The following is a 20989-nucleotide window of genomic DNA, read 5'->3' on the forward strand; positions in this document are numbered from 1 at the left end:
CGCTTTTGAGGCTGTGGTCTAATCAAACTGCATAATAACACGGACAGAGTACATGCATAGGTACCGGATATGGGATTATAAGTGAGAATTATTACTCTCTACTCGCGAAATCCGGGCTCAAGTGCTGTCTTGGTCTAGTTTGTGAAGACACGGCAGAGTAATTTAAATATAAACTAAGGCGCCCTCCGTGGGTTAGGGTTAGCGTCACGGACCACTGGCATACAACTGCAGGATCAGCGATGCCAACGGTTATGACGGCAATAAATAGATATCCCAGATTCCATCGACCGGTCATATTAAAGTAAGTACCAAGCATAGCCCAAGAGTCTCCACCTCAAGCCCTACTTTGGACCCCAAACACAGCCCCTCCCAACAACACACTGCAAGGCTGCCGACACGTCAAACGTTCATTGGGTTTTAGATTCTGCCACTAGGATGCTAGCACGAGAACTAAGATATCCCGTGTCATGCAGGTCATACTACCAGTTTTATTTAGTATAGAGCACAGCCTGAATACGAGATGAGAGGAGGTGAATACTCTCCTCCGCCGTGCTGGCGGATTACTCCACATCCACAATTTTAGCAATATGCCTCCAGACCGGCAGAATGAGACCTCACGATCAGACTCGCCTATCTCAAGTGTCCATTCCCACGAACACATATCGCAGAGCCAAGATCATATTTTATATGCAGATGGGCTGCGGCTGACGTTTCATCCACCGGTACCACCAACTCAGAAGCCCTCCCCCGAGATAAGAGAGAAAAGCAACCAAAGAAGAAACTCCAGACGATCGATATGGACGCTGAACTCGGACTGGTACGTTTGGGAAGTGCCGGCTGTGATCCTATCAGCTGCAACGCTCATCGCTATCATCGTCATACTCGCCAAGTTTGATCAGCAGCCGCAACCGACCTGGAAGCATGTATCGCTGAACTCGGTCATCTCTTGGCTGAGCACGATCTCTAAGGGATGTGTCTTGTACGCGATCAGCGAGGCCCTGGGCCAGTTGAAGTGGGTGTGGTTCGCGCAGGAGGCTCGACCTATGCCGAATCTCCGGACGTTCGATTCGGCTAGTCGGAGGTTCTATGGAAGTGGGGAGCTGATATGGACGTTGCGCTTTCGGTGAGTTGATAGACACACTGTTCTGTTTCTCCTGTATCTGACACTACTGGGCTTTGCCCTGTGTACAGTCACTTCGCAGTTTGGGGTAGTTTGGCTGTGATTCTAGCGCTGGCGTTTGAACCCTTCACGCAGAATCTCATTCATTACTTTCCGAACTCAGTTGTAGACTCTTCGCAAAGAGCCTTCCTGGCAAATAGTACATACTACAACACCACCGGGCCACCATTACAGAACCACGCCAGTAAGATAGCTCCCATACTTTGCAAATAAACTATAACTAACACAAAACACCAGTCGTCTGGGTCGACCCATCTCTCAAAGCAAATGTCTACAACTCACTTTTCAACAACGACCAGTCCAAGCCATGGGCGACCCCCAAATACATCTGCAACACAAGCAACTGCACCTGGGGCCCAACAGCGGCCATCGAAGTCCGCGCGCGCTGCTCCAACGTCACAGATTTCCTCAACACAACCTGCACCACCGTCACGAACAATCCCTCCGGCTACGACGGAACCACCAACTGCACAGCAACCCTCCCACTCGCAAACACAACAGCATGGTTCCTCTCCGGCATGGACGTCCTGCAACCCCTATCCATCGCAACCGTCCACGCCTCCACCGCCCTAATCTACAAAAACGCCACCCTCCCCCCAATCCAAATGGTCTCGCCCACCAATCTATCCATGAACACCATGTTCACCGAAAACATAACAAAATGGCACGCAACAGAATGTTCCATCCAACCGATAATCCACAGTTTCAACGCCACAGTCACCAACAACATCTACAACGAGACCACAATCGCAACCTGGGAAACCAGCTGGGCAACCTGGGACCAGGACCTCAACATATCCGACTCCGAACTCCAGAAGATCCCAGCAGGAATGTACTTCAACCCACCCTGGGGTCTAGAACAAGGCATCACCCCAAACACAAGCTTCATGTTCTCCGATCTCGCCGCTTCCTCTCTCGATACTTTCTTCCAGGATCTGTTCACGGGTGTCTGGTTCATGCGGTCTATGTATAGTTCTTCGTTTATCCCGAGTTCGTTGAATATGTACGCAGCCCCGGATTTCATCCAGGCCATGGCGATTGGGAATATCACCGGTTGTGATGTGGGGAGTATGGATAAGTTGCAATGTGCCATGGAGAATGTGGCTGCGGCGGTGACAAAGTCGTTTCGTGATTCGGTTTTCATTGCGGATTCGGATCCTGTGAGTGCCTCTATGGCGGTTGGAAGGGCTATGGCTAGTGTGATTTATGTGGAGGTGAGGTGGCAGTGGATTGTGCTGCCGGGGTTGGTGTGGGTGCTTGGTGCCGTGACTTTGGTTGGGAGTATGTGGAAGAGTCGGGGGGTGAGGGCTCCGAAGTGGAGGAATGATCCTGTTCCTTTGTTGTTCTTGTTTCGGGGTCGAGGGGAGGATGCTGTTGGTGTGGCTGAGAGAGAGGTCGAGGAGAAGGCTGAGGGTTTGAGGGTTAGGTTGTATGAGAGTAATGGGAGGATGGCTTTGGGGTGATCTGTGGGATTCCATCTTGTTCCGTATCTTGGTTTTGAAGTGTTTATGGAGGTAGTTTGGTGAATGTAATGAGATACCCTAATGCAGGATATGCCGGCAGATGTCTTTCAATTAGATTCTATGTCGAGTATAGTACATGCAGTGGACATGTTGCCAGCAGGTCATCAAGCATATAATCTCCTCAAATCAGACTTAACAGTATCCGACGAAGTGAAACTACAGTGTCCCACCCCTTCCACACTTCCCTCGGAACAATCCAACGGTGCAAATGTCTCCCCCAACATCACCAGCCCCAGAGCAGCAGTGTCGATCTCATCCCCAAGATTTTGTAAAGGCCGGGGGGGTTCTATATATTGTAAATATTGTTTTGCACTTTCCCTCCGCCCTTCAACTTACCCGTTTATTGGGTGGCAGAATACTAAGGTCTAAAGGGACTAATAAGAGATAGATATTCCGGGTGGTGGGAGATAGTAAAACAGACCTAATACAATATCACCGAGATCCACTGGCCAGAGACGTGACATAGGGCACGTTTACCTGTTACGGCAAGGATTGTCGTAGCATCGGCTGTTGAGCTATTAACCGGTATAGTGAGACTAGTTTCCTCATATATATAACCAGGGGTAGGGCTGACGAGCACTTAGTCATATACAGGTTGACCTGTCAAGTAAGGAGATGGCATAATCTGATACGGTTTCTCTGGATACAGCTACATGAGACTCATGATCCCTGTTTACTCTATTCTCTACAAATATAGATGCGAATATAGATATACACCCCCTTTCGGTATGTACAAACACCCCTTCCGCAAATCCTCATCACCCACACGTCGCAGAATAAAGTTCATCTGAAACAGGACCATCTTTGGGTCTATGCTTTCTTTTGATCCTTCTGGTCTCCGCAGTCTAAGCGACGATCTGGGATGATGTGGGGATTGTTTCAGGGTGAGATTGAGGGTGAGATTTAACAAGGGGGTGGATGTTTATTTGCTTATTTCCTCAGAATTGAAGATCTATAGTTGCGATTCTGTCTCATCTGGTAAGATGCTTACTTTGGTCCGCACACGAACCACGTCGCGAACATGATTGGTCGTGGTTCAGCTTGAGGTTCTGGTTCTGGTTCCGGGACGGGCAGATGGTTCCTGAACCAAGAGTGGTATTACATTGCTAGTAGGAAAATAAACGGTCTAGAGACAATTTCATTCTGATCACGGCGAATCCCGTAGTAGTTCCTGAATGATTGATAGACCTATAATCGATCCAAAAGCATAGCGGATCATAGATACACGAAAAGTAAGATAACATAGCTTCTATAACATGGTCAATTGACCCAAACATGCTCGTACGCCAATAGTCGCCAATCAGGACCCAGACTGAAACGGAAAACAAGAGAGAAAAGCATGCACGAAACTCATTTCACCTCGTTGGCGTCGGAAAATGGACTTTCCGTTCGCTCGGGTGGGATTCGGCTGCTTCGATTAGATCTGGTGCCCTCGTCGGCCTCGAGTCGAGACGACAAGCGCGCCGATGCGCGTCGGTTTGTCTGGGGGTTTGGCTGATCCTGGAAAGGGCTCTGCTCAACGGCGGGTGAATCCTCGATTACTGTCGGGCTCTTAGGCGCCGGTGATCCGCCCTTTCTGGGTTGGATGTCCTTCGCATGGGCCTCTTCCTCGTCGGATGAATTAGCATCAAATCCCGAGGTCGGGCCAGGTGGCGGCTTGGTACTCGATGCAGCCGAGGTAGATGATTCCGACTGCTCCTCAATTGTCTGCACGGCCGGCGAGGTGGCGCTAGGCGTAGCCGTGTTGCTATTGTTCGGATTCTTGTTCTTCTTTTTAATGCTGCCCTTCACCATAACCGGTTTAGCAGTGACCGTGCGTGCCACGATAGAGCTGTTGCTATTCGATTCGGTAATAGCGGCGCGAGCGAGCTGTGCTTGCGTGATGGCAGGGACCGCAGGCGCATCGGGAGGCGCCAACGTATTTCCCGATCCCGGAGGGTTCCCTCCGTTGTGAATGCTGACCACAGCGGCTCGGGTGCGCATTGCCTGCTGAGCCGGCATGGGGCTCACAATCGCATTATCGCGGTAAATCGTCGTGGCAACGCTGCTACGCAAACTGGGGGCGATACTTCGATGCTGGCGGGAGGCCTCAGACCAGGCCGAGTCGCGCAGGTCACCGGGCATGAAGAAGTGCTGATCGGGAGCGGCACCCGGAAGCGGAGGAACTGGCGGCACCAGGGGCGTTTCCGGGGGCGAACGGTTGGTGACTCCAGGGATGTAGGCGATCTGGATGACGTTCGAAGCGCGAGTGAGCACGGTAGAAGCGATCGAGTTGGTCGACTTCCGTGCCTGGCGAGCATCGGTGAAGGTGCTGGATTTTTCGCCGTCGCTGGTTCCTTGTTGTTGGGCTAATTCCTGACGCTTCTTGCGGACGAAGAACCACCATACCAGGAAGGTGATGAGGGCCACAGCAGCAACACCACCAACCACACCACCGGCGATGGCCCCTACGTTACTTCCTCCTGACGAGCTACCCTGCGAGCTCGAACCGCTGGACGTCTTAATGCATTTTGTGGTGGCGCACTGGTCACACGACTGACTGATCATGGTACATATTTCGCCCGAAGAGCATGACGGGCACGTCGGGGCAGTTGAATCGCATGAGACACATCGTTTGAAGATGGATCGACCGGACAGGACTTGGCGCCGATGAAGTCAGTACATCAACCAATGCGACGGGCCAGAACTAAGGACCTACCGTTAGAAGAAAAAGACGGGTCGGTTGGGTAGAGGGACATGATGACGGTTTGAGAATAAAAGGAATAAGAAGGGGAGAAAAAAGCGGATATTGGGAATCGTCGTTAAAATGAAAAAGGCTGGCAACACAGAAAGAAAAAGAGTGGCTGGCCGGTCAACGGCGTAATGAACGTGTACTGAAGATTCAAAAAGAGTGAAAGGCTCGAACGGACGTCAAGTCGTGAGCGTTACGATAGGATCATACGTCGGAAAGCGTCTTTTTATGAAAAAGAAAGGACGGAGGGATTGGGCATAGTCCTCCACGAACAAGAACAGTGGTGTTGATGGTGGTTGTCAACGGTGAATTTTGCTGCGGACGACCGGTTAAGGTCGAAAGGTCTGGCGAGGCACAGCGCAGGGACAAGTCAATTTCTGCACATTGATAGGTGGGTGTTGGAGGTTGACGTCGGGGGGACACGCGTTGCGGCTGCCAGGGGAAAAAACGGATATCAGAGCGGGACCCCTGGGAGAGGGTCAAACGGGTATCCAGAATTGATAGAAGAGAAGGGGGGAAGAGGAATGGAACGAGGGATAAGAAAGGTGGAGGAAAGCGAAATAACAATAACAATAAAGATGATAAAGAGGTTCAAACGAGGGAAAGAAGAAAGTGAAAGGGAGGAGGACAGACCTACTAATCAGACAAGAGGAGAGCGAGAGAGACGGACGGGTGGACGGTGGAATCAGGTGGAGAGCAACTGACTTTCGTTTAATTAATCGGGATGCTTACGTCCACTCACTCCCGTGGCTTATCACCACCACCCCCGGCTGGGCAAGTGGAGTGCATGCACGGGACCAAAACGATGTAACCGACAGAAAGAAAAGCCCTCAATAAAGAAGAACATGATCTTACTATTCCATATTATCCCTGTTCCCCTCGGTGATGACTGTTGGTGTACCTACATATATTCTGTACCACGCTGTCGAGTCTGTCTCGATATGCACGATGTATACATATACAGCACGGAGCACGTATGTTTCTAATGGCGGGTACATTATCAATATGACTATTGGGAAACTATCTAACGGCTGAGTGTGGGATCTCCAACGGGAGTATTAATTAGTAAATCAATGATATGATCACTCAATGAAGGTACTTCCTCTTCGTACCTACATAGCTAGATGTACCCCTGACATGATCCATGGACCGACGGTTGCCTTTCCCAAGGGACGGAAAGAGTGAGGGGGCCACTTGCACTCCTCGGGGAATTAAACCAACCATCTCGCCATGTCATACACCACCACTTCAGATCGTTAGTGCTGGCCGTGGCTCCAAGAGAGATGACGGGCGTGTCTGGAACTCGCCTGCTGGTCTGGACCCAATCCACGTTCTTTGCCGGGAGATTAAATTGTGGCCTCTCCACCAATGACCGTCCGCTGTCGCAGCCCACCTGTTGGCCTGAGGCACAGTCACTTTGCAGTCAGCAAGTCACTCGAAGGGGTAACAACATCGCAGGGCTGCATTGCACTGCCCATGCAGGGTTCCACCGTCCCCTGCGGCTGCTGACTCTGCCAGTTCGTTACACTTGTTACCTTCCGTCATTGGTTGACTGTCAGATTGCGCCTTTTCCCTCTTCGGGTATTTTCAAAAAGAAACGTTCCGTACCTATTCATCCTGCCAACTCTATGTTGTTCGTGGAATGTGCACACTGCATAGTCCGAGGTTCCGTGAAAGCCTCGATCATTCATCGCCGAGATGCCCTGAAGGCATTGAAGAGCCCTCACCGTCGGTTCCTTGAACTCTCGACCGACGAATATCTGCAGTGATACTTTGCAACCGCTTTGTCTGCTGTGGAGCTTGTGTGCCACAGCTGAGTCGGTTTCAAGTTTCAATTGTAGTCATCGTCAGTTCCTGTGCACGATCCAAGACTGGAACTAGATAATGACTCTAATAAGCCAAGCTCACTCCACCTCTATCTGTCAAACCATGCCCTATGATCTTTCGTCAATCAGGAAATGACGCTTCGTATCGGACCACCTCATTATTATCTAATCGAAAAACATCCATGCCACAGTACCATAGGTCATCAATCACTGAGTTTGTGGCGTTGGCTGGAACTGCTCTGTGTACTCCGAATAGTTAGGATTGCAGCGTGCTCCGTGAAAAGCTTAATGTATGACATTCATGAAAGAGAAGAAATGGTAAATAAGGGGACTCGGTTTAGGCTTCTTGGCATTGTAGTGAGAGAGTTTGCACCATAATAGAAGCTACTGGGATTAACGTCAGATTAAGAATGTAACTTACGCCTGCAGGATGATAGATCCTACATCAGACACATCTGCGTCTGTTTCTTCGGGACGCTTCAATACTTGGAATTACCTCAAGCTTGACTTTTAATGTGTCAGATAATGAGAACTTTGACACAAATGTTTTGTATACTCCGTATGTCTTGGGCCTAGGCTTAACTTAGTCGAGTACAGTAGCGTTTGAAAACTCCTCCACGATGTAGACCGTGAAATCGAGGCCAAAGACCTTATGAACCAGAGACGATGCAACGCTCGCTGACTCGTTATTTTACTTATGTGTGTTACTTTTTTCTCCTGCTTCCGGTTGAATTCGAGATAGACGGTTGTTGCAGAACATAATCGTGTGCAATATAGAGGTAAGCGAGTTGTTGAACTTTGATTACTCAAGAATAAGGGCTATAGATATATGCTATAGCAAATGTATATACTACGAGAAAACTTAAATGGAATATGGAATGAAATGAAAGGGTTTTCATTAGTTATTTGTACGCGACAAAGTCAATGTTTCTACAGTGTATGTGTTTCAATATATATTTCGCAACGGTAGGGCCGAGCCCACCAACTCAATTATATTAGTAAATCAGCTATTAAAGCGACAGAATCTATTTTACATTATAATTCACATCAGATAGTGATTAGATCTTGTAGCAAACATTAACTTTCCCTATGGAAGTAGTGTGCGTGTTGAGTTTTGACGTAATGGGCTGCAGTATCCTCCAAAGTTAAATCGTGGTCGATAGCATTACAGAGACAAGCATAGCAAGTATCGACACTGATCGGCTCTGATATGATCGAATGATCATCTATGATAACCATAAGGCCATGACCGCATCATAATCCCAAGTCGATCTTCTGCACTGGAGTGATACTGAGTCAGGAAGCTGGGACACTGACTTGCCGAGGACGGTGGCTGAGCTTCTGATAACCGATATGATAACAAACACTTCAGCCACACTTTGTGCAACAGAATATTACTCATAATTTTTTAACCTATGATTTTTGTTTAGTTACCCCCCATCCCCCCTCCTTTTAGACTACGTCAAACAAACATGAAGTGATAGATACTAATCCATGTCACTAGTTTCACAATAGTGGCACAGTGCAGTGGATGGTCACTAAAATTTCCAAGAATAGCAAACCACAGCTCGAAGGAGGGGGATTGAAGACAGCTGAACCTAGGTTAGCGCAACCCCCAAAGTGTGGCAGTGATCGTCATCGTCTCCAGCCCAACTGGGAAACCCTGAAAAAGGACCAAACCATGTCAACGTTTGTAATAAGTGAGAAGGTTGGGTGAAGGGTGGAAACGGGGGTGTCCCTGAAAATTACCTATCCTTACGGAGTAGCCTGGACAGCAAGTGTGAAACCGCGGCTGAACAGGCTGTCAAGGCTAAAGCCGTGTACAAGTCGCCCATTGGACTCGTCGTCTCCTTCCGACGAGCTTGGCTGATTTTAAGGATTTGAGGCTAGCGTCCTTGGTGGCGTCGGGTTGACCAACGGTTGATTAACACGGCCTCTTGGGTGGGCAACCACGGTCCCCGCAAGGCTATATTTGGCCGTGTCACTATCCTCCTTTGGGTCTCGTCGAACGAGTCCCACCCCCTGAGAAGAGGTGATCCAATATCCCAAGTGTTTGTCGGACGGCAGTTGGCGTACCGTACCGAACCGTATGGTAATTACCGCATAGGGCCTGTTCAGGCGGTGTGGGAATCAACTAAAAGTCATGAATCGGGTCAGCCGTTCCACTATCAATAGAGTGGTTGGTTGGGTTTCGCACACTGTTCTTGATTCACTGAAGATCTTCTTGAATCTGTTCATGGGAGGCGGCACCCTTTTGTGATGCTCAATGTGGATCAAGTGCAACACGAATAACTCCGAACGTGTTGTGGTTTCGCGGTTTTTTCTGGCGATGTCGTGATAGAGTATAGACTTCGACCATTACTGCGCGGCTATCTCCTTCCCCTGGCAGTTCAGTCATGCTGACGAGGGATGTGGAATGCTGGGCCAGCAGGGAATGTCGGCCATGATTTCTCGCCAAACGCCTCTGCCAATGGAAGGTACTGATCGCGTCACACTTTTTCCACTGACATGCGGTAGCGAGCTGCTTATATGGAGCTTGATCTTGAGAACCACAGCTGGTTGAATGCCAATGATCAGAACTTGTGGTACTCTGTACTAAAGGAGACTCTACATATACATGTATATTCAAATTGACGAGAGCTGTTACACAGGGCGCAGACCCTCAACAATAATTGGTTTTATGTATAGACATTCTATTATGAATATTATTCTTCATGTGGGGAGATTCAATGCTTGGCTGTATCAGTAAATAGGGAGTAAGATCTCAATTTGAGTCTTTCTTACAAATGCATATCCTTTTTTTTTTTTTTTTTTTCTGATTTATGTTTATGCAAAGGAACGAGAGGTCTCAAGTTCACAGTATGTTTAGATGAAGAACTCAATGTTCCAGCCTAAGCCACTGCTTCTGATACACAATAGTTAAGTACTTGATTGAAGTGTATTGATTTCTTTAATGTATTCACCCAAACAGGGCAAATGAGGAAAATGGATCACGGGGTGGGTAATAAGTATTACAGTGGTAATGATCTTACCGGGATATAATACACGGATGGTTGTTGACCCTCTCTGGATGGAGTCCTTTCTGAAATGGTTTCTCCCCTGACATCCAATCCATTGAGACCCTAGGAAAAAGGAGATCACGGATGTAGAGGCATGTACGATGGGGAATTATTGTCCGGTAAGTTCATTCTTTGGATTGGTTATTTAAATCTAGGTCAATGATTATACAGATACGGATCCAAGTATCGATAAAAAAATAAGTCCTATGAATAATGTAGGAATTTATATTTGTCTGAATATTTTCTTTTCTTTTTCTTTTTACTGTTTAAGATCACAGTCTACTGGATCTAGTGTGGACGCCCTAAGCCCGAACCAGAGATTTGGTCAAGAATCCTCGTCTCCACCCAAGACAACCCCCCAAACTTCGCCTTCCCCCGACAATACACTGGCTGAGGCTAAAATACAAAAAAAAACATAATAATAACTCGACCACTCTAACGGTGTGAAAGGGAAAGGCTGTCTTCTCGTATCCAATTTTTTTTCTCATTTGCAGTTGGCTGTGCTCTGTAAGTACGTTCCTTTGACTTGCCTCTCGTTAATAATTTTTTTTTTTACCCTTTCCCTTTGATCACCTGCCCCCTCAAATAAAAATATCCCAAACTCCTTTTTGGGAAAAACTTCTTACCTTCCTTCCTCAGTTTATACACGCTTGTTTCCTCTTCCTCTGGACGCTTCGTGGTGCATCCGCGATTGGGTCTTGCACAGTGATACTGTCTTCACTCAATCCCGCACCTTTCTGATTGAGTACGCGGGCTTCTTTGATAGCCCTGGCGGCGTCTTCCACGTTCCTGCTGTGCCCGCACTCCGCCAGCTGTCCTTGAAATTCTTCGACATCTCTGGTGTTTTTCACACTTAACTTCCTACGACGTCGCCCTTTCGATCCGTGCAACCTCGCGGTTCGGTTCATGTTTGTTGTCACGTTGACCGAGTAGTATACAATTGTTCTATTTGACTTTCCTCCGGTCCGGGGATCTCATTACCTCCTTGTTTTTCTGATACCCCTTTCCGTTTTTCCTTGCGCTCGGTGCCCGCCCCCTCTTCTTGACTTCGTCGCGAGTGCAGCTTGCGCGTTAGTATCACTTTGTCACCATGGCCTACCAACCGCCTGGTAAAGATAATGGTGCTCAGTCACCAAACTACAACGATAGCGGTCATCGACTGGAAGACCTGCCCCATGGCGCCACTGTAAGTCCACGACCGCGATTTTACATTGACTCTTCCGCCACAGATCGTAGCAACCGCGAATCGTTCTGGACAAGCTGACATTGCGGTTCGTTTTTAGTATGAAGAAGAAGCTTCAACAGGACTGCTTTCCCACCAACAGGGCGGTCCTTTCGGTGGTCCTTTCGACGACCCTCATCAGCGTGGCACCTCGCCTGTTCGACCTACGTCGGGATACAGCTTGACTGAAACATACGCTCCGGACGCGGGTTTTCATGACCCTTACAGCACGACGGGCTCGGTTTACTCCGGCAACTCGGCAGAAAACCCCGCGGCTGCCTTTGGCGTCCCGGGTCGTGTAGCTTCCCCCTACGCTCGCAGTGAAACATCCTCCACAGAAGCATGGCGCCAGCGCCAGGCTCCAGGAGGTGGTGGCGGTGGTGGCCTCCGTCGTTACGCTACCAGAAAGGTCAAGCTAGTTCAGGGTTCCGTCCTCAGTGTCGATTACCCCGTCCCCAGTGCTATCCAGAATGCCATCCAAGCCAAGTACCGTAATGACCTGGAGGGTGGCAGCGAGGAGTTTACCCACATGCGATGTGAGTTGAAATGCAGTCCATAAAGTGTTGCATGGGAGCTAATCTGTCATCGCGCGCCATTAGACACCGCTGCGACATGTGATCCCAATGACTTCACCCTGCACAATGGTTACAATCTGCGTCCCGCCATGTATAACAGACACACCGAGTTGTTGATTGCGATTACCTATTATAACGAAGATAAGACCCTTACCGCTCGTACCTTGCACGGTGTGATGCAGAACATTCGCGACATTGTGAACCTCAAGAAGTCCGAGTTCTGGAACAAAGGTGGACCCGCCTGGCAGAAAATTGTTGTCGCTCTGGTCTTTGACGGTATCGATCCTTGTGATAAGGACACTTTGGATGTCCTCGCCACCATCGGTATCTATCAGGACGGTGTCATGAAGCGTGACGTCGACGGCAAGGAGACCGTGGCTCATATTGTAAGCTTCAGTCGGTCACAACGGAGGAGCGTGAGCTAACGGGAAATAGTTCGAATACACGACCCAATTGTCCGTGACACCGAACCAGCAACTCATCCGGCCCACTGATGATGGCCCGACCACCTTGCCCCCGGTGCAGATGATGTTCTGCTTAAAGCAGAAGAACAGCAAGAAGATCAACTCACACAGATGGCTGTTCAATGCCTTCGGTCGTATTTTGAATCCAGAGGTTTGCATCCTTCTGGATGCCGGTACTAAGCCTGGCCAGAAGTCCCTCCTGGCGTTGTGGGAGGGCTTCTATAACGACAAGGATCTGGGAGGTGCTTGTGGTGAAATTCACGCAATGTTGGGTAAAGGCTGGAAGAACCTGATCAACCCCCTCGTCGCGGCCCAGAACTTCGAGTACAAGATCAGTAATATCCTCGATAAACCCTTGGAGAGTTCTTTCGGTTATGTCAGTGTGTTGCCTGGTGCTTTCTCCGCCTATCGTTTCCGTGCCATCATGGGTCGACCCCTCGAACAATATTTCCATGGTGATCACACTCTCTCAAAGCAGCTGGGTAAGAAGGGTATTGAGGGCATGAACATCTTCAAGAAGAACATGTTCTTGGCCGAAGATCGTATCCTTTGTTTCGAACTGGTCGCCAAGGCTGGCTCCAAATGGCACTTGTCCTACATCAAAGCCTCGAAGGGTGAAACTGACGTGCCGGAAGGTGTTGCTGAATTCATTTCCCAGCGTCGTCGTTGGTTGAACGGTTCTTTTGCGGCCGGTCTCTATTCGCTTATGCATTTCGGTCGGATGTACAAGAGTGGACATAACATCATCCGTATGTTCTTCTTGCACATTCAGATGTTGTACAACGTTTTCAACACTATCCTTACATGGTTCTCCCTGGCATCTTACTGGTTGACCACCACCGTCATCATGGACTTGGTCGGAACGCCCAGTGAGAGCAACGGTAACAAAGGATTCCCCTTCGGTAAATCGGCGACCCCTATTATCAACACAATTGTGAAGTATGTCTACCTCGGATTGTTGCTCTTGCAGTTCATTCTCGCTCTCGGTAACCGCCCCAAGGGATCCCGCTTCTCGTACCTGACATCTTTCGTCGTATTCGGTATCATTCAAATCTACGTTGTCGTCGACGCTCTGTACTTGGTGGTTCGTGCATTCACAAACAGTGATGCGATAGATTTCGTCACCGATCAAGGTGTTGGCGAGTTCCTCAAGTCGTTCTTCTCGTCTTCCGGCGCCGGTATCATTATCATCGCCCTGGCTGCTACTTTCGGTCTCTACTTCGTCGCTTCGTTCATGTACCTGGACCCTTGGCATATGTTCACCTCGTTCCCCGCCTACATGTTCGTTCAGTCATCTTACATCAACGTTCTCAACGTGTACGCGTTCAGCAACTGGCACGATGTCTCGTGGGGTACCAAGGGTTCTGATAAGGCCGATGCGCTCCCTTCTGCAACGACTACGAAGGAGGATGGCGGCAAGGAAGCTGTCATTGAGGAAATCGACAAGCCCCAGGCTGATATTGACAGCCAATTTGAAGCCACTGTCAAGCGCGCTCTCACCCCCTACGTCCCCCCTGTGGAGAAGGATGAGAAGTCCTTGGATGATTCCTACAAGAGTTTCCGTACCCGTCTTGTGACGTTGTGGATCTTCAGTAATGCCTTCTTGGCTGTATGCATTACCAGTGACGGTATGGACAAGTTTGGATTCACGGTACGTTATAGTGATTGATTAATTCCCCTCTGGCCGAACGAACCGACTAACGTCTTTTCTCTCTAATAGAACACCGCTACCGACCGTACGTCGCGTTTCTTCCAGGCTCTCCTGTGGTCCAACGCTGCTGTCGCACTTGTCCGTTTCATTGGTGCCTGTTGGTTCCTGGGTAAGACGGGTCTCATGTGCTGCTTCGCTCGTCGGTAGAGAAGAGGCACGATTTGTAATGAAAACTGGGGTGTCTTGTTCTCTACGTGGCTTGCAGGGGCTGGAGGAGTTATTCTTTGGCACATTTTTGTCGCAATTTTGTATTCTACATACGATCCGTTCTTTGTATGTTTCGATTACTTGAGCTGTTTTCGTTTCGCTATCATGGTCTGGTTTAAGCGGTCGAGATGGCCGCAGGCACTTATGCTTTCTATAAAGTCTTAGCGGTTAGAATCAATAGGGTGCATCGATGGCGCAACTGAACAAAATTAAATGCTGGACCTGAGGCTCTTAGGCTTCCAAAGTTCTACCTAAAATCGGTTAGTTCCGTTATCCGAGGGCTTGGCGCATGGCGTCAGTTCATTAAATCAACCCAACTTGTCGCTTCTCCGCCTTCGTGAGTTTGCGCCTCATGTGGATCGTCATCCATTGTTGATTCTGGTCCTTTGTCGTTTCCGAGGACCTTATTTATACCATCTTCTCCTCTCCTTGACGAGTCTCTGTACTTATACCCTTTTGAAACGACCCTGACCCACAAGTTGGTGGCGGCGAATCAATATGTTGAAGATATGGTCGATGGTCCGTTATGACTCCAACCAAAGCACCCTTGACCTTGACTCCCAATAACTAACCAAACTCACCACAGAAACAACAACAGCAGCAGGCTGAAAATGCCGAAGGCGCCGCCGGCAAGAAGAAAAAGAAGGTCACCGCCGCCCAGCTGCGCGTCCAGCGGGGTACGTAGAAACAAACCCAACCCCGCCACCCATTCGTCCCCCAGTGGCAGAGAGCCCAGACTAACGAAAAGAACCGGTTATACAGACCTTCAAGAACTCACCCTCGGAAGCACGATGAAAATGTCCTTCCCCAACCCCGACGATATCTTGAACTTCACTCTCACTATCGAACCCGACGAGGGCATGTATAAAGGCGGCGCGTTCCACTTTAGTTTCAACGTGAACCAGAATTTCCCGCATGATCCGCCGAAGGTCAAGTGTACGCAGAAGATTTATCATCCGAATATTGATCTCGAGGGGAATGTTTGTTTGAATATTCTTAGGGAGGATTGGAAGCCGGTGTTGAATTTGAATGCGGTTATTGTGGGCATGCAGGTTGGTTTCCTTTCCTCTTCTCTTAGTTTTATGTTTTTAATTGGTTTGGGATTGGTGATCTGGTGTGCGCTGACTCTGACTCCGTAGTTCCTCTTCCTCGAGCCGAATGCTTCCGATCCTCTGAATAAGGAAGCGGCCGATGATCTCCGCCAGAACCGGGAGGCGTTTAAACGGAATGTCCGCACGTCGATGACGGGAGGTACCGTCCGGAATGTGCAGTACGAGCGCGTGATGAAATGAGAGCCGGCTCACGCATGAGTGGGATAGATCGATAGATCGATGGCGGCTAAGCATCAGGGGCCCTACAGGATTAGGGTTCGGAGTATCAACTCGGATGTGACAATGATTGATATGTTCGGGTCTGCATTCGGGGATATGCATATGGGATTGGAGGTGCTTGAGCTTTTTCTTGAGACCTTTGCATTACATTATACTATGGGATTAATTAGCGACTGGATAGATTCTTACGAAAGAAATGACTTGATTGGTTTCCTTTCTGTAGTAACCTATAGTATAGGTAGTGTTACTTGATTTACGGGTCGCGTTATGGGTTAGATAGATCCTAGTATACAACCCAAGACTCGTGCATGCACAAGTACCAAAAATCTACAAACTTACCACCGGACACAAAACCAGTATATATACAACCCTATTCAAACAACTAACCCGTAGTAACTGCAAGCCTCAAATCAAATACTTCACATTTAATTCAACCTCACTGACTCACTCCCATAACATATCCCCAACCCAACTAATGAACCAACAACACCAGTCCCATTCCTTCTAGACATCTATAGCGAAAGCGGACCGAAACGAAACAAGCATCATCGGGTTATCCTTGACAAATCCAGTCGAGCGAGGTTCATGCATGGGTCATGATTCGAAGATTTACTCCTGGGCAGCAGCGCGCTCCTGCTCCAGACGGACGTAGTAGTTGTCACGGGCGCGGACGCGGGGGAGGTGGTAGCCTTTTTTCTCTTCGTTAGTTTGGGGATCCTTTTGAGGATTGACTTGGTGGAGAATGATGATACGTACCGTACCACCAGAGGTAGCCGAAGGTAGTACCAAAACCTGGAGATATAGACATTAGTATCCGTATTCTCGACATGATGGTTTCGAAATGAATTGCGCATTGCTGGAGGTAGTTGCATCCGAATTCGAGGTTCCGGTAGACCGGGTGACGTTTCTGAATGCTATTGCATTGCCCGACACGGGAATCATGGCTTACCGAAAGCGGTGCTCAGGTCCAGGACGAGGTTCCGGCGGAGCATCTGTGGTATTTCTGTTAGTTTCTCGGTCACCTTTACGGTGGGAAGTCTGGGGTGGACTGAGGAGAAAGGTTTCATGAAGGGTGGGAGGAACGTACGCCGGTGATGGGGGCGATGGCGGCCATTGTGAGGGATTGATGATCCGAGGCGATGTAGAATGCGGAGGTGTAGCGATTCAGCAGATATTAGGGACTGCTGGGGTGTGTGGTGGTGGGCAGCTGGAAGAGGGGAGAGGGAAGGACGGTGGTGATGTGATGTTGAAAGTCGAGGTTGAAGCTTTCCGTTCCGGGCGTAAGCGACCGCTTTGAGTGGCCTGACTGGTTCGTTGCCGTCCGGGTGTTTCCTTGTCGTTTTGCACTTGGTTTTGTCTTTTATTTTTTATGTGAGTGGGGAAATTTTGGGGATTGGGGTATGGGGATTTATGTGAGATACTTTATTTTACTATATATTCTCTTAAGTGTAACTTGTATTTAGAGCTGAACTGAACTGAATGTCATGGTCGAGGTACCGTCTGTTCCTGCCTTAGGCATATTATATCCACGTGACCGTCCAGCAGACTTGCTGTTTGTGTTCGTCACTTCGGCCCTTCTCCACGACATCAACATTAATCCGCCATGCTCGCCGCCGAGCCCAAGGTCAAACGCTCCTCCTCGTCGCTGCCGGAGCAGCCAAATGCCCCTGATGCCAAGCGCATAAAGCGCCCTTATCACCATCACCATCGCTTGCAAACGCCCGTGAATGTTGCGCTTCCGGAACCCGCCATCACCGATGACGCCTACGTCGACCACTTAATGAACCGCTCTATCGGGCAGACCTTACGAGAAACAGGATTTGATCTGGCCGATCCAGCGGCGCTGGAGAGTTTTCGCATTGCGACCGAAGAGTGTATGCTATAAGGTGTAACTGAAGGTGTTGTGAGGAAAGATATTGACTAGGCCTGTGCTTCTAGATCTGCTGAAATTCGCGTCATATGTGCGCCAGTCGATGCTCTCATCTCGTCGCACTCAACCCGTCCCCCATGATTTCGAACATGCGTTGAAGAAACACCGTGTGCGCGTCGACGATCTCCTGCCCCATGTGAAAACTCTACCGAATGTCGACCCCGTCCCCACGCTCTTGCCGAGCCCTCCCCCGGAAGAAGATGATTCCTTTAAAACTTTGCCGTCCCTCGGTCCGCAACTAAGTGGCGAAGACGATCGTGCGAGAAGCGCATACATTCCGAAGCACTTCCCCGAATTCCCTAGTAAACATACATACCGACATACCCCCGTATTCACTGAGCGCGAACAAGACCCGCGGAAGATTCGGGAACGGGCAACAGAGGATGGACGTCATGGCGAGGAGGCCTTGCGCAAGCTTGCACGCGCAGCGTTTAAGGATAATCAGCTTGGTTCGTCAGGTCGGGATAAGAAGCCATGGGGTCGGAGGACGGAGACGATGGATAGTATGTTTGAGAAGACGATTAAAGGTATCGCGAAGAAGATGCAGAAGAACACAACGGCTCCGGGGGCTCCCGCTCCTATGGAGATTGACTCTGGCGCGCTTGATCCGGATATGAAGGCTCGGAACAAGGTGTCACTGAACATAGAGTTGCCGCCCATAATCAACTGCGAGAGGGATCTCTGGCGTCGGACGACGACTGGGAATCGAAGGCCCGAGGAACGGCCGCCAAACAACAAAGAAGCTCCGGATATCTCGCGAGTGGATAGCTGGGTGAGCACATGAGCGATGGGACGAGGACAAATAAATCGGAGTGGCGTCAGGCGTTTGACTTTTGTTTTATAGCCGTATTCGAGAAGATACCCATGCAGCAGAGTTTAATATAAATATTGAGCATCATAAGCAGAGATCAGCCCGTCAGCGAGGACCAGTAGAACGAACGCCAATCAACACCGTAGCTATGCATGTAAGATAGACGACCCTCCTTCATTTGCTGTTCACTTTTGAGCTGCTCTCTGCAGCCTTGCGCTTCGCCTCTTCCTCCAATCTGATCGGCTCCCAGGCTGTCGTCTCCACCGTCAACCCATTGGCACACCTAAGACCATCGTCAGCGACCGCAGAACCGAAAACAAGGCGAGCCAGGCATACCGTCTGAACAACCGCACGACCGGCTTGCAGACCACCACTCCAGGTGCAGGGATCCCATCCTGCGGTGGATTACACGAGTACTGCACCATTTCCATGAGTTTGCATTTCTCCAACTCGACGGGACCGCCCTTGCGACGTCGTTCTTGGAAGTTTTTGCGCACGATGCTGACATGGTCGGGGAGAGCTTCGGCGGAGAAGATCGGGACGAGGGGGGCCATTGTTGAGTTTCTTCGTATTTGTATGGCGATCCAGTAATTAATTGTTTGATTTGGACAGGGGAATCGTGGGTTGTGGCTTTGGGGCGTTGGTGTGTGGTTACTTCGAGTTAGTCCGGAGTGGATTTGCGACGTTGAATTGATCATGGGCGGGAACGAGTCGGATCCGATGCCGATGGGTTGCATATCGTTCCATCTTCCATCTTCTTATATCACTCTTGCTCGGTGGATTGTGGGTGGTACACTCACCACCAACGTATGTGGATTATATGATATTGACTACGATTGGTAGAGTACTGGGTATTAATTGTGGAAGCCATAATATGTCACAGCATCCATGATCATCCCGACAGGCCGTGACAATGGCCGCGAGCTTTGGGGAGAAATTGCTGGCCGAGGTGCATGAGGAGACTCTGGATCAGGTTCGTATACTTCGTTTCACCTATCTCGCTTCATGTATAGTTTAAAAAAAATTGGCCAATTGTTCAACTGCCTTGGTATGTGCTGAGTGAGTCGATGCTAATACTATGACAGCTCCTGCATGACTTGAATTGCCTCTATGAGAGTAGCAATAACACCCCGAGACAGCGCCTCGGGATCAAAGCACTGGATGACCTGCTAGGAGTGTTTATGCCAATTCCTGCTGTTTCTGCCTGGGCACAAGCACAACATCAACCTCCAGAACCGACCACTACTGACCAAGACGAGCAAGAGCAAGTCTATCACGAAGGACCACCCGTCCAATCGGAGCCAGAACATGATCTCAACATTTATGCTGGAGAGCAGATCCTCCCACCGGCCCGTATTAAAGGTACGGACCCAGTTTTGGAGATTTCAAGTACGTCATCTGGCGCTGGCAAAACCCAGACTCTGTACTACTTGGCTGCCATCGCGATCTTGCCGTCTGAGTTTCACGGAGTCAAGCTCGGCCGGGGATCTGCAGTCGTCTTCATTGACACGGACGGCCGCTTTGACGCCGAGCGACTTCTGACCGTGGCTCGAGAAATTGTGCATAAGAAATTCAAGAGCCAGAATGAGAAGACAGACTCGACGACCACAGAAGGTGTGCCTGCGTATACCGAGGAAGACCTCCACACCCTGCTGGTGACCTCCCTGCAACATGTCCACGTCTTCCGCCCTCAGTCCTCTGCAGCTCTTCTATCTACTCTCCAATCCATGGACAAATATCTTTTCGACCTGACACGCCATTTCTCCTCTGCCCGCCCGCTCCACACCATCATCATCGACAGCGCAAGCGCCTTCTTCTGGCAGGATAAACTACACGACGAAGTCGCTCGCACAGAGGACATCGGACGCCCCTACGAAGAGATCGAGAGTGAACGGCGCAAGAAGAAAAGCTTTTATCTTTTCGATATGTATGCAGATCTCGTCGCGGAATTGAAACGGCTGCAACGACTGTTTAGCTGTGCAGTTGTTTACACCACCATTGCATGGAGTGGGAGGTCCATGCCTGGTCAAATCTCTGCATCCGGGCCTGCTGGACCCTTTCCCCTGTTTGATCCCTCGGATGTCCCTTTCTCAAGGACTTCATCGTTCCGGTCTTCGCTTCCCGGGCCCTGGGGAGTGTTTCCGACTTTACGGCTTGTTGTCCAGCGGGATGTAGTTAGGCCTTTCCCGCCTGCGATGACTGTTCATGAAGCGCAGCGAGAAGCTCCGGTGCGGCAGGAGGTTGTCTTGAAGGGGAGGTTTGTCGGATGGGTGAACGGTTGGGGCCGGGAGGACTGGCCTAGGAGAGTGGTGGAAGGATTGGATGAAATGGATGGAGGGATGTTTGGGTTCTATGTTGGGACGGACGGAGTGAACTTTGAATGATATCTATGTGCTGTCTGACCGACATGGTATCTCAA

At 49.6% G+C, this 20989-nt stretch overlaps 11 protein-coding genes across 11 annotated transcripts; 7 read left to right on the top strand and 4 right to left on the bottom strand.

Annotated features, from left to right (window-relative positions):
* Window positions 1-27: 27 nt before the first annotated feature.
* On the bottom strand, window positions 28-452 carry F9C07_1628487 (uncharacterized protein). The gene has a single exon (XM_071508260.1). The coding sequence runs from the start codon at window positions 314-316 to the stop codon at window positions 92-94; it is 225 nt and encodes a 74-aa protein (XP_071364275.1). The 5' UTR covers window positions 317-452; the 3' UTR covers window positions 28-91.
* Window positions 453-587: 135 nt separating this feature from the next.
* On the top strand, window positions 588-2643 carry F9C07_6672 (uncharacterized protein; the record flags this gene model as incomplete). Its single annotated transcript, XM_041293605.1, has 3 exons — window positions 588-1123; window positions 1192-1364; window positions 1418-2643. 3 exons carry the CDS (start codon window positions 588-590, stop codon window positions 2641-2643), a joined length of 1935 nt encoding a protein of 644 aa, XP_041147275.1.
* Window positions 2644-3751: 1108 nt separating this feature from the next.
* F9C07_2284487 (uncharacterized protein) lies at window positions 3752-6130 on the bottom strand. Its single transcript, XM_041286709.2, has 2 exons — window positions 5402-6130; window positions 3752-5342 (listed from the first exon to the last, which is right to left on the bottom strand). Exons 1-2 carry the CDS (start codon window positions 5439-5441, stop codon window positions 4054-4056), a joined length of 1329 nt encoding a protein of 442 aa, XP_041147276.2. The 5' UTR covers window positions 5442-6130; the 3' UTR covers window positions 3752-4053.
* Window positions 6131-7203, top strand: F9C07_2284488 (uncharacterized protein; the record flags this gene model as incomplete). The annotated part of the gene is made up of 3 exons (XM_071510696.1): window positions 6131-6408; window positions 6917-6951; window positions 7094-7203. The coding sequence occupies exons 1-3, from the start codon at window positions 6320-6322 to the stop codon at window positions 7201-7203; spliced, it is 234 nt and encodes a 77-aa protein (XP_071364276.1). The 5' UTR covers window positions 6131-6319.
* Window positions 7204-10046: 2843 nt separating this feature from the next.
* On the top strand, window positions 10047-11176 carry F9C07_6669 (uncharacterized protein). Its single transcript, XM_071511492.1, has 4 exons — window positions 10047-10119; window positions 10232-10257; window positions 10770-10826; window positions 10959-11176. Exons 1-4 carry the CDS (start codon window positions 10083-10085, stop codon window positions 11058-11060), a joined length of 222 nt encoding a protein of 73 aa, XP_071364277.1. The 5' UTR covers window positions 10047-10082; the 3' UTR covers window positions 11061-11176.
* Window positions 11177-11409: 233 nt separating this feature from the next.
* Window positions 11410-14438, top strand: F9C07_2233731 (chitin synthase; the record flags this gene model as incomplete). Its single annotated transcript, XM_041293606.1, has 5 exons — window positions 11410-11505; window positions 11603-12077; window positions 12141-12502; window positions 12552-14231; window positions 14301-14438. 5 exons carry the CDS (start codon window positions 11410-11412, stop codon window positions 14436-14438), a joined length of 2751 nt encoding a protein of 916 aa, XP_041147277.1.
* A 534-nt stretch (window positions 14439-14972) lies between these two features.
* On the top strand, window positions 14973-16040 carry F9C07_6667 (ubiquitin-protein ligase). Its single transcript, XM_041293607.2, has 4 exons — window positions 14973-15017; window positions 15085-15175; window positions 15261-15550; window positions 15638-16040. The coding sequence occupies exons 1-4, from the start codon at window positions 14997-14999 to the stop codon at window positions 15788-15790; spliced, it is 555 nt and encodes a 184-aa protein (XP_041147278.1). The 5' UTR covers window positions 14973-14996; the 3' UTR covers window positions 15791-16040.
* Window positions 16041-16438: 398 nt separating this feature from the next.
* Window positions 16439-16943, bottom strand: F9C07_2233733 (cytochrome c oxidase family protein; the record flags this gene model as incomplete). The annotated part of the gene is made up of 4 exons (XM_071509939.1): window positions 16439-16518; window positions 16586-16621; window positions 16779-16821; window positions 16917-16943. The coding sequence occupies 4 exons, from the start codon at window positions 16941-16943 to the stop codon at window positions 16439-16441; spliced, it is 186 nt and encodes a 61-aa protein (XP_071364278.1).
* A 489-nt stretch (window positions 16944-17432) lies between these two features.
* F9C07_6665 (bromodomain associated domain protein) lies at window positions 17433-18543 on the top strand (the record flags this gene model as incomplete). The annotated part of the gene is made up of 2 exons (XM_041293608.1): window positions 17433-17703; window positions 17768-18543. The coding sequence occupies 2 exons, from the start codon at window positions 17433-17435 to the stop codon at window positions 18541-18543; spliced, it is 1047 nt and encodes a 348-aa protein (XP_041147280.1).
* Window positions 18544-18744: 201 nt separating this feature from the next.
* Window positions 18745-19124, bottom strand: F9C07_6664 (uncharacterized protein; the record flags this gene model as incomplete). The annotated part of the gene is made up of 2 exons (XM_041293597.1): window positions 18745-18853; window positions 18907-19124. 2 exons carry the CDS (start codon window positions 19122-19124, stop codon window positions 18745-18747), a joined length of 327 nt encoding a protein of 108 aa, XP_041147281.1.
* A 142-nt stretch (window positions 19125-19266) lies between these two features.
* On the top strand, window positions 19267-20954 carry F9C07_6663 (putative Rad51 family DNA repair protein; the record flags this gene model as incomplete). Its single annotated transcript, XM_041293587.2, has 3 exons — window positions 19267-19377; window positions 19475-19543; window positions 19656-20954. 3 exons carry the CDS (start codon window positions 19267-19269, stop codon window positions 20952-20954), a joined length of 1479 nt encoding a protein of 492 aa, XP_041147282.2.
* Between the last annotated feature and the right edge of the window lie 35 nt (window positions 20955-20989).

Source organism: Aspergillus flavus, chromosome 5 (assembly GCF_009017415.1).
Source record: "Aspergillus flavus chromosome 5, complete sequence".
NCBI classification, from domain to species: Eukaryota; Fungi; Ascomycota; class Eurotiomycetes; order Eurotiales; family Aspergillaceae; genus Aspergillus; species Aspergillus flavus.